Source organism: Neomonachus schauinslandi, chromosome 15 (genome assembly GCF_002201575.2).
Source record: "Neomonachus schauinslandi chromosome 15, ASM220157v2, whole genome shotgun sequence".
Lineage (NCBI taxonomy): Eukaryota > Metazoa > Chordata > Mammalia > Carnivora > Phocidae > Neomonachus > Neomonachus schauinslandi.
The window spans coordinates 53,576,776-53,591,751 of NC_058417.1; the positions used below are offsets into that span (position 1 = coordinate 53,576,776).

At 59.9% G+C, this 14,976-nt stretch overlaps 1 protein-coding gene across 1 annotated transcript in view; it reads left to right on the forward strand.

Annotated features, from left to right (window-relative positions):
- The window catches only part of TMEM104 (transmembrane protein 104), a 53,599-nt gene extending 40,591 nt beyond the window's left edge, over positions 1-13,008 (forward strand). The window contains exon 10 of the mRNA XM_044921526.1: positions 10,653-13,008. Coding sequence (XP_044777461.1) covers positions 10,653-11,413 — 761 coding nt within the window. The 3' untranslated portion in view covers positions 11,414-13,008. The remainder of the gene's footprint in view (positions 1-10,652) is intronic.
- Positions 13,009-14,976: the final 1,968 nt, after the last annotated feature.

The following is a 14,976-nucleotide window of genomic DNA, read 5'->3' on the forward strand; positions in this document are numbered from 1 at the left end:
GATAATCAAATAGCATGAGCCTCTCCGCAGACCTGTTCTCCAGAGCATTCTGGGTGACCATGCAGGCAGTCATTCTTCCCCCGGAGGGACTCAGACCCCTGCGCCTGGAAAGCTAACCTCTCTGTGACACAAAGCTCTCTGAAGCGAAAGAAAAATTGCCCAGTTAAGTAAACTCTAGACTGTACCCAAGCCTAGGGTTTAGTTCCAGGCAGGGGGCATGGGAGCCACCTGGGCCCTTTCTTCCCTGCTGGTGGGAGGGGTTTCCCTCATCGTGGCTCCAGGGCAGCCGCAGGCAGGGAGCCGAGGAAGGGGACGACAGGGTTGGAGGAGTCCCAGGGAACTGCCAGGCACCAGCGAACAGACAGCCCTGTTGCTGGAAGGACCGGGGTCTGCCTGTGGGATGTTTGCGGGGGGGGGGGGGGGGTGGTCTCTTCTCTGGCCCAAGCTCACCCCAGGTGGTTTTTCTAGAACCCTCCAAAAGCAGAAAGCACCAAAGCCCCGTTTGTCCTCTCCAGTCTGCTCCAAGTTGTCAGTTTGCAACAAACTCCTTTTCATTTTGCTTCTGAGAAGCAGCTGTGTGGCCGTGTCCCCCCCTGACCCTTCCTCCTTTCCCACACTCCCGCACACCCTGCCCCTTCCCTCTCCCCAGATTAGGGCCCAGACGGTCCAAGAGAGCCGAGCGGGAGTGCAGGGTGGCAATAAGCCGACTTGGGTTCTAGGAAGACAAAAGGGAAGAATGAGCACCAAAGGGACCGGAAAATCATAAATAAATGTGCTGAGCCGGAAACTTTCTTGTGCTTAATTAGGAATTTGTTCTGCCATCTGTTGAAATGAGGCTGGGGAAGACTGCAGAAGCCCCGCCCCGAGCAGGGCCCCCGGAGCTCAGGACATGGCCCAAGCCTTCAGGCCAGTGGCCTTCCTCCGGTTATTAGCGCCTCCTGCTGCCAGAATGGGCCTTTGCCGATAGCCACTTGTCCAGGAAAATGTCGGAACCTGTATGATAAGTGCCAGTGTTGAGTCATCTCTTGTGCTCCCCCCAAAAATTCTGGGCAGCCCTGGCGGGTCAGTTTGGGAGACCCGGATCCCGGGTGCCGTCCGGCAGGTGAGACCATTGTGCAGGCTTTAGCCGACTTCCTGACCAGTCCTGCTTGCTGTCCCGTCACTCACCCCAGGGCTTCGGCTCTGGAGCCTCCCCCCGTTGTTCCCTTCCACACTGGTCCCGTGCACGGACAGCCCAAGCCTGCCTCAGCCAGGTTCCTTGTCTGGGGCAGGACCCCCCCCATGGAGCAGCCTCGAAGATAAAATGGGATCCGAAATCGTGTGCGGAGGGCTGTTAGCACTGTGCCTGGCCGGGGTCAGCACTCAGGGAGCAGCCGCGGTGTGCAGCCCCGCCATCATCATCTCCGTTGGCCGGTACATCCCGGGGGTGGCCTCAGCAGGAGCCTCCCTTGGGCTGGCCATGAGATCAGGGACATGGCCTAGGCCACCTCCGGGAGGAACAGTGGCTCTGTCAGCCTTCCCTCTGCCTCACACCAGCACTGGTCCCCCATGCACCCCGTCACCCCACCAGCCTCCACCCTCACCACTTCCAAGGAAGCTTGAGCCTGAGAGAAATGAGAAGCAGGTGCATCTCATAGAACGGCCTGGGGCTTCTTCTTTAGGTCCTGGTTCTCGCTCTGTTGGTGGTCAGTAGACTGGGGAACACTTAGGAGAGACACGGCCTTAAGTGCTGTCCCACAGGCCCAGGAGCTGTGGCTACAGAGCCTGAGCCCTAAACCCCTAAGCAAATGACTGTAGACTGTCCCCACCTGGGATGCTGGCATGAGCTGTCCAGCAGGAGGGGCTGAGATGGCATCATTACTTCACCCCCCCTTACCAGCTTCCTGTGCAGACGCCTCCCGGTTGGGGACACACACAGCTGGCTCAGCTCGGGGTGCCCCACTTGGTGTTATTAAAAACCTGATTCTTTCTAATAAAGACTGCTCTGGAGCACGGCAGCCCTCCTCGGTCTGGGCTGGCGAGGACCCACGGGGCTCCTTTCTCTGGTTGTGTATTCAGAGCAGCGTGGTGCTCATCACGCCCGTCTCTGTGCTCCCCTCAAAGTGGGTCAGGCACCAGCCTCTCTGAGTGTCCGTGGGCAAACTCGAACCTCATGAAGCGCCTCAGCCCAGCTTTCCCTTCCTCCCCCCAGCAAGTGCCCCAGATTTGTCTTCCAGACCGAGTCAGCAGGGAGAGGTGGGACTCGGCGGTGGTGGCCCGAGTAGCAGAAGGTCCCCAGGAGGAGACCGTCACCTGGGAACATAAGGGCTCTGCTTTTACCTGTCCCCAAAATTCTCTGCGGCCGCTTGGCTGACTCTGCTGCAGATCCAGGACTGATTCAGCTGAGCGCCTCGTGGTGGGGCTGCTCTGACCTGTCACCAGCAGCGGCCAGGGGTCTTCTCTGCCTGGGCCATCTGTGGCCCACATCCTGTTGGCTTGGCATGCCAGCTTGGTATATGAACTCCTCCACAGCCACTCACTGCTGTCCCCTCAACCAGTGCTCCTCAGAGGGCCAGGAAGGGGGTCCTTATCCCCGAGCAGCCAGCCAGCATCGGCCTTCAGCATCACCCCACCCACCCTCTCTCTGGGCCCCTGTCCGGGGCTCTCCTGGGCCATCGAGTGTGCGGCTTCTCGTTCCTCAGCCAGTGGAGGGAATCCAAGAAAACCTTTTTGTAGATGTCTCATCTCCGTCTTGATTCTTGGTTTTCTAAAAGTTCTCTCTGCAAATGCACTTTAAAGGAGAGGAAGCTGGAGTTTCTGTCTTCCTGCTCTCAGGGCAGAGTGGGTACCCAGTTGAAGTTTGCTGAAAAGCCAGCCCCAGGCCGCCAAATTGCCCCTTTCGTTAACGGGACTGACCCAAGAGCCCTGCTGGGCCCCACACGGCCACCCCGCTTCTGTGAGCAGCCTTTGTTGTCAACAGCTCTGCCCTGCATGTGGCTCAGACGTGTGCTGGCCGGCCCATCAGATGATCCCAGGAGGCCGGGAGGTCGTGGGCCAGCTGCCTGGACACTGGCAAGGGGAGGGAGGTGAGGCCCAGCTTGTGATCAGCAGGGCGAGGCCTCTGACCAGTGGGGGGGATTGCAGGTGCATCTCTGGACAGAACTGGACTTCACACAGGCCAGTGTGAACCTCAGAAGCAGCCCTGGGTGTCTCAGAGCTACTGGGGCCCATGGCAGCCCAGGAGCTCCCGGACTTATGTGCAGCCCAGGGGCCTCTGAGCACTCCCTGGAGCACTGCCTCTCCTTGTTTTCCCCATGCGCTTTCTCCATCCTGGTTTGTCTGTGCATCTAGCTACCGCTGAAGAGATGCCACCGTCCACTCAGGCTGCCAGGACCGCATACTACAGGCTGGGTGGCTTAAACAGTAGAGATTTACTTTCTTGGTTCTGGAAGATAGAAACCCAAGATCAAAGGTGCTGGCAGGGTTGGTTTCTGGTGCGGCCTCTCTCCCTGCCTTGCAGACGGCTACCTTCTTGCTGTTCCTCCCAGAGGCTTTTCTCTGTATGCAGGGAAACAGCTCTGGCATCTCTGTCTCCTCCTATAAGAACAAGGGTCCCATCAGATTAGGGCCCTTATGACCTCATTTGTCAGATTAGGGCCCTTATGACCTCATTTAACTGTTGTCACCTCCTTAGAGGCCCCATCTCCAAGCAGTCTCGTTGGGGGTCAGGGCTTCCGCATAGGAATTGGAGGCGGAGATAATTCAGTCCACAACAAAAGGAGAGGACTGAGTGGCCTTCAGGAAAGGTGACAGAGCTGAAGTTTTATGTTTGCAATCTCGGAAGGAGATTAGTTAGGTACTAGCCAGAGGCCCCACAGCTTTGCTGTTCCAGCCATTACAAACTGAGCTTGCTCTGATAGCGTAAGAATGAAAAATGGAGACACTTGCCTCCCGGCCCCACTTGCTGTGCTTGGAGGGTGTGGGAAGGGGTGGGATGGAAAGGCCAGAACTCTTGATTTCCTACTTGAGACTTGATAGCTTTAGAGACTCAAATACCTGCTCTTTGCCCACGGCCCCCTGCTCCCAGCACACTTGGAAAAAGGAACTCTGCTCTGAGTTCTCAGAGATAAATATTTTTAAGTAATCTCTACACCTAATGTGGGGCTCAAACGCACAACCCCGAGATCGAGTCGCATGCTCTGCTGACTGAGCCAGCCAGGCATCCCTTTTGAAATAAATAATACAGCCACAGAATGGAACCTCAGTCCATAAGTTAATTATCCAGACATCCTTCTCTTCATCTGTGATGATGACGATGACAGTGACCATGAGGACCACAGAGCTGGAATCCTCCTGAAACCACAGGGGCTGACTCAGCCTGGGAACATAGTTAGATTGGCTTTGAATTCCCTCCATTCAATGGAAACACAGGTGACTTTTCATGAGTTACTACAGGCAAGAGCAGCAATCCCGGAATGTCTTACGGCCTGAAATAAAATCTGACTGAGGCCCCAGATGCGTTTGTAGACAAGCACATCTGTGAGGGAACTTCTCATTTTTCCCCATGGGGACTCCTCCCAGCATGACAGGCCAGTATGTCCTGTCTTCTGGGGGCATGAAAGGAGCCCCCACCCCGCCCCACAGCCTGTGCTCAGGTGGGAGGGTGACGGCCAAAGGAGGATGGAGCAATGTGAGCCCCAGAAATCCAAAGATAATTCCTTTTCAGTCTCAGCTCTGTTCGGAAAGAGCACACACCCAGGGTCCCCCTAGAATGGTGGGGACACTTTGTCCTTGTTTGGCCTTATGTGGAGCAAGAGGGAGCTGCTTGGTTCACAGAACAGGGGTGAGCAGCCCAGATCTGACACCTGGGCCAGAGACGCCCAGAACAGGGGATGTTCTAGGAAGGGTTATGACTGCACCTGACGTGGCCAGGGCAGGTGGGGTCCCTAGGATGATCCCAGTCCCCTCCTCGCAGCAAAAGGAGAATCAGGTGAGAACTGTGAGTTGGCAGGTTCCTGCCGGCCCAGGACCAGGATTTTCGGGATGGGAGATAAGGTTTCTACGAAGATAAAAGTTCTAAGGGATGGCTTGGGCCGGACTCCACCCAGGTGCTTCACTGCGCCCTCTGGTCCTGTCCTCCATGAGGTGAGCTGTGATCACCTCCATTTTTAAAGGTGGTAAAATGGAGGCAATGACAAGGGACGGGACCACCCAAGGTGACACAGTTCAGTGGCAGGACCTGGTTGAATCCAGTGTAACTTAAGAAGCTGAGCTTGTATAGAGGAAGAGCAGCAGCCTCCTGCCCTCCCCGGGGTGGTTTCCAAGGCATTAGAGCTTCCGGAGGTGAGCCCCCGCTCACACCCCCGGCCCTGTGGGTCTCGGGAGCCTGCGAAACGGCTCTCCGTTCCTAGTCAGTCCTGTTACTTAAGGAACAAATGCCCAGTCACCTGCTCCTGCTTAAGGGCTTTGAAACTGCTTGGTCTTCAGCTGTTTGCAGCTCAGCCAGGTGTTACCCAGTCAGCTTCCCCCCAGCCCTCCTGAATCTCAGGAGGCCCAGGCCAATCTTTGACCAGCCTAAGGAGAGACACATCTGTGCCCCAGCGTCCTCCAAGGGCAGCACTGTGGTGAAGGAGGAAGCTGGTGGCAGATCCTCCCCGGATCCAGCTCTGAGGATGGGCACGCCATGGCCATTCATTATCATTAGCCCTGGCGTGTTGATTCTCTGCTTGGGGAAGAGAGTGCCATCCTCGTGACAGCCGCCTTGACGGATGGCCTCTGCCTCACATGTGTCCAAGCTAAAGCCACTTAACGGAGCTCAGAGGACAGCCAGGTATCCGGGCCAGCACAGGCTGGGGCCTACCACAGCCTTCGAGACTTCTGGGGCCAGGTTCAGAGGTCGGAGACTTGAGTGAGGTCAAGTCTCCGGGCAGACGAGGCAGGATGCAGCAGCTGATTGCCGGAATGGCCTGGGTGCCTGCAGCACCTCTGGGGGACATCCTGGGGGCGGTGGGGGGAGGGGCGGGGGCTCCCAGGAGCATTCTGCCCCGCCCCCCTCCAGGCAAGGAGCGCCCTGCCCCATGCTCCCCAACTCCAGGGGTGCCCGGGCAGGCGGTCCAGCTCATGCCAGCACCACGCAGACCCTGGAATTCTGTGAGGAAAGCGGAGCCCTGCCCGGGCCTCACCCACGCGGCCATGGCCCGGAGGCTAGCGCAGTGTCAGCCACACTTGCTCTGCTGCTGGAGGCCCCGGGAGGCGCTCCTCCCTGTCCACCCCGCAGCGCAGGCTGGCCCTTCCTCGCTTACCCGGGGCTGGGTTTGGGCACGTGGAAGATAGAGCTGGAGCAGAACCCTGGGCCCCACCCTCAGACCCCTGCCCGTCCCCCCACTCTGTCCCAAGAGCAAGTCAGCTGCTCCTAGGAGGCCCTGGCCCACCTGTGGCTTCCGGCAGCCAGTGAGGCCCCAGGGGAGGGGGACTCAGGCGGGGAGGAACCCCCTGCCCCACTCTGAGGGGAGTGTGGCTGTGAGGGCAGACAGCGTGAGGCCCCCCAGCTCCTGGCCGGGCTGCTTACCCTGCTCTTGCTGGCGAGAGGGGAGGAGCCCGAGGCCGCCTCTGGAAAGCAGGGTTTCTCTTCTGATGGCTTTGAGAGCCTAGTTAGTGCTGGGTAAGGGAGAGGACACCTGGTACCCAGCACCACCTTGACCGCCACGCTTGAAGTCGCCCATGTCCCCCTGATGGGACACTGACGTCATGCGGGATGTCATGGTGTAAATTTACTTTGAACCTGGCTTCCGCAGAAAGGGAAGGGAGGTGTCTTCACTAAGCCGTCTGCCCAGGGCTCCCGAGGACTGGACATGCGGGAGCCGGGGGGCAGGTTGCGCCCCCAAAGCCGGTGGACGTGGTGAGGCCGGCGGCTGGAACTCAGCAGCAGCCAGAGTAAGCGGGTGAGGGTCGCACACCTTCTAGGCCAAGTCACTAGGGGAGGAGCTTGGAAATGGAGATGTTCCTGGTGTGGGAGGGGGCCTGCCTCCAGCCCCTCCTCCACTGGCCTCCTGCCGCCAGAACCTTGTCCTGAGGCCCGGTCTCCCTCTGCGACCCCCGGCTGGTCTTCTGCCTGTGGGCTTGGGTAGGACTTGGACTCCTCCCACAGTGGGGATCTCATCACCTGCCCTGCCGCTAATGTGGCTGTTACCAGTTCTCTCTTTTATTGTAATTTGTCTCTGCAACTTCTGTCGGTTGGGCTGACGGTGGGCTCCCAAGGGACAGGGCTTGTGTCTGCTCAGTGCACTGGCCCCAGGTGCCCAGAACAGTGCTGGCACACGTGGGCACTCAGCACGGCTTTGTCGGGCGGGTGGGTGGGTGGTCCCGGCCGAGCTGTGAGTTACACGAAACAAGTGCAAGTTTTTCACACGGGCTGTTACTTCAGCTATTTAAAGAGAAGTCTCTTGTTCTGCCTCCTCACCTCACAGCTGTGCCACCCAAGGCCGACAGCCACTCCTCATGTGACATGTGTCAGGCCCTCACCTCCTTCCCCACCACAGAATCATCCCTGGCAACTCGCTGCATCTCCTCACCCCTTGGAGTGTGAGTTCCAGCGAGGTTGCAGGTGGATGTGGGCTGTGACCCTGGTCCCCTCCCCTGGGCTCTCTGAGCACGGCCTGGGAGGGTCAGAGAGAAGCCAGGCACCCCTGCCCTCCGGGAACTGCAGGCCCTGGTCAGCAAGACGTCAGGGAGCACTCACTGCTCTGTCCAGTGTCTGTCCACACCTCCCACACAGCCGTGGCCAGGTGGGCACAAGGGTCTCTGGCGGTGGCTGGCCACGTCTCCGGCGTCAGTGTGCTCGTTCAGAACCCTGCTCTCTGTCATGCTTTCTGACAGAGTCTGTCGCTCACACCCTGTCACCCTCCTTTCATCCTGATTTATTATCAGGCCTAATGAGTTTGGGGAGCAGCTGTCTCCCAGGGATGGGACCATCAATCTAGGAGATGGCTGTTGAACTCTGCTCCTCCAGTGAATGCGGGAGGGAGGAGCCAGGGACGAGGGGGTGTGGTCACAAGCGGAGGGGCCGGACTGCAGCGCAGGGGTGAGTCCTGAGGCCTCTAGTCCAGGACCTGGCCCTCCTGCTTCCTTCCGGTCCCTTCCCTCTCTGTCCCTCCATTACAACATCAAGTCCAGGGCATCCCTGGTTTCTTCTCTCTTTTTTTTTTTTTTTAAGATTTTATTTATTTATTTGAGAGAGAGAATGAGAGAGAGAGAGCAGGAGAGGGGGGAGGGTCAGAGGGAGAAGCAGACTCCCTGCCGAGCAGGGAGCCCGATGCGGGACTCGATCCTGGGACTCCAGGATCATGACCTGAGCCGAAGGCAGTCGCTTAACCAACTGAGCCACCCAGGCGCCCCATCCCTGGTTTCTTTTGAACAGGCCAGCACCCACCCTGTGTCCTTGCAGTGACGGGGGCGGGCAGGGATGGGGGCACCCAAAGGGCTCCTAGGCCTCATACTTCCACTGCCCCTTCCCAGGGCTCGCTGGGGCTCCTCTCACAGAGCCAGTCCTCAATGCATCCCAAGCCCGGGCGGTGTTCCTCGGGCGTCTGCTCCGGAGACATCGTGTGTGTGCCCTTCCTCAGAAGAGCTGCTCAGCTCGGAGCGGTGTGCTCATCACATGCAGCTCTGACGAATGCCCCTCTTCCCCCCCCCACTGGAGCATTACAGGGGCACCCAGCAGTCACTGGGTCAGGATCCAGGGGGCAAATGGAGCACCTCTGCTTCCCCGTGCTGCTAAGGCACACGGCTTATGTAAGCTTTCGACAAAGCGGCGCAGCGTGTGGCTGACGGGACTGGGGCTCACGGGGGAGGGCCCCCAGGTGAGACTGTCCCCCTCCAGGGCCTTCTCCAGGAGCTGCCACTTTTTAATGCTGGAATCGCCTCCTAAGAGCCTCTGGCATCTTCATTCCTGGATAGGACCCAGCATCTAGCCCTTGGGGGTAGATCCAGTTTTTGGAAATAGACTTGAGTAAGAGAACAAGGTGGGTGACTAATCCAGGTGATAGCGTTGTGATGTAAGCCTAATTATAGCTAGAGGATTGTGAGATATGTTTTCTTATCTCCCATAGCCACGCCTTTGTAAGCCACCCTGAAAGTTCTAGAAAATGTCCCATATCGTCATTGACATAATGACACACAGCTCCCAAGACGGTGACTCCAGAAGCCACCCGTCAGTAGCTATACCTTCAGGATGGAGGTTGCCCATGCCTCCGTGTGCTTTAAAAACTCCTCCTGTCTTGGAAACCTCCGTGCCTTGGTATTTGCAGTAAGGAAAGCCCGGGGCTTGAGGTCAGCAAGCGTGCAGGTCCCAGCACTCCCTGGAGATGGAGCGTTGAGGAGGAAGGGGGGCAGAGAGGCACTAGCCAGCATCCGGGGCTGGAGGCAGCCGTGACTCAGTGACTCAGAGTTGCTGGCTTTCTGCCTTCTCCCGCCACGCCTGGGGCCCTGAGGCTGAGCCACAGGGACAGCTTTCTCCACTCAACTCGGTTCCGAGCTGTGAGTGGCACCAGGCCACGAGGTGACACCTGAGATGGTGGCAGAGCAGGGTTTGAATCTCGCAGAACTGTCAGCCGCGGCCTCTTGAATAGCCTGTCCCCGGGCGGCCCCGGGTCCCCACCTCCCGCGGTCGTCCAGCTGTAGCCATCTGACTGCTCAGCTCCCGTTGTGACCTGGCCCCCAGGGGACTCGACCTCCACCCTGGCCCAGCGCACTTGCTGCGGTGCGGTTCCTCCGCACAGATCTCTGACCCACACACCCCCCCTGCACTCAGCCCCAGACATCTGGTGAGCCAGGCTGCCTGCGTCCTGGGCTGTCCTGTCACCCCCTCTCCGCCCTCCAGGGGTTAATCCAGAGACAGCTCGCTGGGCTGAGAGCCCACGGGAGGAGCTGGGTCTCCGCTTTCCCCTTGACCTGCCAGAGCTCGGAAGGCAGTGTCTCTGGAGCAGGGAGGGTCGTGGAGCGCCCAGAGTTAGGAGCTGCGGGGACAGGAGCCGGCTGAGGAAGAAACAAATCATCTTCTTCATTGGCAGTTTGCGCAGGCCTGTCCCCTTCCTCCCTCCCCTCCTGTCCCCTATGCCAGACAGCTCCATTCTTGTCACTTCCACTCCCAAGTGTCATTGTGGGAAGACACTGGTCTGGCTTTCTGTGAGTCCCGGGAGAAAGGCCTCCTTCCGGGGAGCCAGGGAATGTGATGTGGCCTGAGGGGACAGTGGGGAAACCCCCAGCCTCCCCCGCGGAGGGGGGCCCTGTGCCTCAGTCAGGCCGGCCTCTTTCAGCCGAGGGAGGGAGAGTGAACATGAGTTCTGCCCTGGCCGCTCCAGGCCAGTGAGCCAGGCCAGCGAGCGGAGGAGGCCCCGAGAAAGCCCCGCGAGGGAGCCGAGTGCACCGGGCCAGGAGCACGCACTCTGCAGAGAAGGCGGTGCGGGGCCGCCCTGCCCACCGCCCCAGCGCAGCCCCTTCTCACGCCCAGATCCCCCGAGACAGACACTCCCTCGTGCCCTGGGGAGAGGGAGCACGGTCAGCAGCCCCTGCCGACCTGGAGCTCCGGCCTCTCGCCAGGCGCCACCACGCCAACAGCTCTCCAGGGGAAGGGCCGGTTTCCCGCTCAGCTGGCTGACTGCCCTCTTGTCTTCCAGCCTTCGCCATCATGATCGTGCTGGCGCTGGTCCGCATCGGGCACGGACACCGGCAGGGGCACCCGCCCCTGGCTGACCTCTCCGGGGTCCGGAACCTGTTCGGCGTGTGCGTCTACTCCTTCATGTGCCAGCACTCTCTGCCTTCCCTCGTCACACCTGTGTCCTCCAAGCGCCACCTCACGTGCCTGGTCTTCCTGGACTACGTGCTCATCCTCGCCTTCTATGGCCTCCTCTGCTTCACCGCCATCTTCTGCTTCCGCGGCGACAGCCTCATGGACATGTACACCCTCAACTTTGCACGCTGTGACGTCGTGAGCGTGGCCGCCGTGCGCTTCTTCCTGGGCCTCTTCCCCGTCTTCACCATCAGCACCAACTTCCCCATCATCGCCGTGACCCTCCGCAACAACTGGAAGACGCTCTTCCACCGCGAGGGGGGCACGTACCCCTGGGTAGTGGACCGCGTGGTGTTCCCCACCATCACCCTGCTGCCCCCGGTGCTGGTGGCCTTCTGCACCCATGACCTGGAGTCCCTGGTGGGCATCACGGGGGCCTACGCAGGCACGGGCATCCAGTACGTCATCCCTGCCTTCCTGGTGTACCACTGCCGCAAGGACACCCAGTTGACCTTGGGCTACGGGACCGTCAACAAGCATAGGTCCCCTTTCCGCCACACCTTCTGGGTGGGCTTTGTGCTGTTCTGGGCTTTCTCCTGCTTCTTCTTCGTCACCGCCAACATCGTCCTCAGCGAGACCAAGGTCTGATGGCAGGATGTGTCTGGTGGTAAGAGACCACTCCGGCGCCCCCGCTCACCTCCCCACCTGCAGAGCCAAGAGCTAGCTCCTTCCCAGGGTTCCTTGGGGTAGGCGAGGCCGGATTCTTGGAGGGGACCCTCCACATCTCTGGCCGGGGGTCTTCTCCCCCCACCAGGATTCTGCACGGTCTGTACTGTGCCTCACTCGCTGGGCAACCTTTCCCCCCGGGTTCCCCTGCGTGGAGCTGCCCCTGGCCAGCCGAGCTGCACGGCCTGGGCACACAGCTGCCCCAGACTCCGGGCTTGGCCACGGCTCTACACACAGGCCCCAGCAGACAACCACCAGGGGCAGCCTCCTCCCCCGCACGGTGGGGACACAGTGCTGGCTGGCACTGCCACTATTCATACCAGACGCCACGTCCCCTCCTCCTTTGTCCCACCCCTCGTGCGTCCTAGTCCAGGGAATCTGCCGCACGGGTAGCTGCTGCCTCAGGGCGAGTCCCAGGCCCTAAGCCTCGTCCCCACCAGGATTGCCAGGTCCCACCTTCCCCTCAGGCCTGGAGTGGCCAGGTGCCACTCCCGGGGGAGGGCCTGGCCAGCCCCCATGACAAGAACAGGAAGTGCTGATCAGCACCAGGGTCCCTGGACTGTCGCTGTGAGGGCCCCTGCCGTGGGTGCCAGCACCAGTCCTGAGCTCCTGAGCCCGTGATGACTCAGCCCAGGAGACAGTTTAAGCCCAGAGCTGTGACCCCTCAAAGGGATCCGCTGCTCTCCTGACTGCCCCATGGGGCCCGTGGGGTCTCCTGCACTACCAGGGGCAATGTATAAGGACCACGAAAGGGAGCCACCCCCAGCCACCATCACAGTGGCTTGAGAGCACCCTGAGCATGTGGCAGTGAGGGGGCTCTGCTTCCCACCCTCTAAGAGGTCAGGCCTATGGGGCAGCAGCAGGCTTGGCTGTCCCCACTCGAGTACTAAAGGTGGCTCCCTTTTGAGCCACATGCTCTCCATGACCCTTGGGTGCTGTGGAGTGAGATGGGGCACCAGGCACCATTCTCATGGAAGGAGGGGTGAGTTTCTAGCCACCTCACCAGCTCTTCCGTGGCCCCATCCCTGTCACAAGCATGCATGCATCTGCTGGGCCAGCCTTCCTTGGAAACACAGGTGACTAGTGAACTCTGCATTTTCAGTGTGCCTTCTGCTTCAGGACCCGGGGGTCCTTCCTGACCCTCCCTGGCATCCCCCCAGCCCTGGGCCTGGCCCACCTGTCCTGGAGCCCAGAGCAGCTTGACCTGGAGCTGCCTGTCTGGGGTGGGGCTTCAGGTCCCCAAACCAGCACCCCCCTTTTGATTTCAGTGCCTTGCTCAGCCCACATTCAGGAACCTTCACAGCCTCCTACATGGCGCGGTATTCATACCTTGGACAGTGACCACGCCGGCTCTCCTGGGGCCCATGGTGGTCTTGGAGGGAGAGGGAGGAAGACCTGGGATATGTATGAACTGGGGAGTCCACAGGCAATGCCACCCCCCGCCCTGGCCCCTGGCCGCCACAGCCCGTGAGAACCCCGGGTCGTGTGTGATTGGCCATGGTCTGCATTCTCACTGTTGTACACTTCTTAGTCCGTCCCCAAGTATTGTGATTTTCCATCCATGTGAACACTAGACCACCCTTCCCCATCTGCCACAGCAACTTCTTCCCAGGAGGCTCCAGCCTCCGGTGGGCAGAGCAGGGAGGGCTCCCAAGGGGCAGGCACTCCATGGCTCCAGCCCTACCTGGAGCTGCCCAGCTGTTTGCTAAAAACGCAAAACATCTGTACTTCCCTTTCTCCAGTTACATCCTCTCTTGCTTAAGGACAAAGCAAATTAAATCATCCTGCCGCCCCAGGCTCCAAACCAAATATTGGACGTGAGTTTATTAGCATCATAAAGCCCAGGTTGATTTATGTGACAATCTGGAGGCATACAGCAGTGCCCGGTCGGTGGCTGCATTCCCCTCCTCTGAGCCCGGCAGCCCCAGGCCCGGAGGGACCGAGTCGGCCCTAAGTGGCCGCGTCACTGACGGTAGCCCCGGGTACTCCCCACCGCCGCTGTCTGGGCTCCTTTGCTCCTCGGCGTTCACCTACTGTCTGACCACCTGGAGGTCAGATGGGGTCGCCTTCCTCTCTACTGATAGCCAGGGGGGCTTAGGGCAAGGTGAGGGGACCGCCAGGAGCTAGACAGACCCCTGATGATGCCTGTTCACCCAGTGCGTCAGGCACGCTTGGCTGCAAGTGCTTACATCGGTGTGGCGCGGTGGGCGAGTGGGATCATGATTTCCATTTTACAGATGGGCCCCCGGGGCCAGTGGCAGGGAGGGCAGAGGAGGCGGCACGCCGGGCCTGGCCTGGGTACAGATGTGGCTGTGGAGGAGCACATAACTCAACAGCCTCTACCTGGTGCCTTTCACCCAGACTGGCCCCAAGGGCAGGCTGGGCCAAGGTGGGAGTCCGCGATCCCTCGGGCCCTGGGTCCGGGGCTCCTGCCTGTTCCCTCACCTGAGGCCAGAGAGGCGGCTACGGTCTTATGGATGGGGCAGATGGCAGGTGACAGGCTGGGAGGCACTGCTGAGTGGTGGAAGGTGGGCAGCGGGCACCTTGCCAGGCCCTTAGCGACACAGCTGTTCTCGCCACATGGAGGCCGGGAGCAGCCTCGGCAATAGGCAGACTAAAGTCAGAGTGGTGGAGGATGGGGGCTGCGCCCCACCTCAGGGGAATCCAGCCCCGGGGGAGGAGCCTGGCAGGGCCCGGCCCTCGGGCGTGTGACCACACCTGTCTCCACCTGTCTTGGTGTGGCATCCGATTCCCAGGAAGGGCTGACCCCAAGTTGGCCATGCTAACAGCCACTGAAAAGCTGCTCTTCTGAAACCGAGACCCAGGACTGCAGGAGAGAGCTCTGCAAGCCTCCCCCACACCCCGCCCGGGGCTGGGGCTCGTGGTGTCGGTGGGAGAAAGGAAGAATAGCTTCCTGGGTGCTTGGTATGTGCCAGGCATGGTGCTGGGTGCTTTCCGCATGAACCTGGGCCTAACTTAGGGATTGAGAACGTGGCTCAAGGAGTCAGAGCTGCCCCTTGCAGGCGGCAAGCCTCCGTGCTCGTCCCCGTCATTGTAATAGGAAGGCAATTGTAGCTGCGCCGCTGACCAGTTGTGGGAACTTAAGTACTGAGCTTAGTGCCTGGCACAAAAGTGCTCAATAAAGCTATTACGTACTGATGTTCGGCTCTCTTATCACTTGCCAGCCATAACTGCTTGTCGCCACAGACCCAGGACTCACTGAAGACCCTGGTTTTGGTCCCCGGCATCTGCTGGTTTCATAGCCTCCTGCGGAATTGTGGCAACTGCCGGCTACAATTCAGAAACGGGAAACTGGTCTGAATTCTTCAGGGCCTAGAGGGCTTTGGGGGAGAAAGTGGTCTCTCTCTGGCTCCAGGGAACTTAAGAGCCAAACCGAGGCCCAGCTGGAGAGTTCTGGAGCCGGAACTGAAGCCCAGGTATCCTGACCGAGGCCATCATGCCTGCCCTTGGCTAAGCCCTGTGCC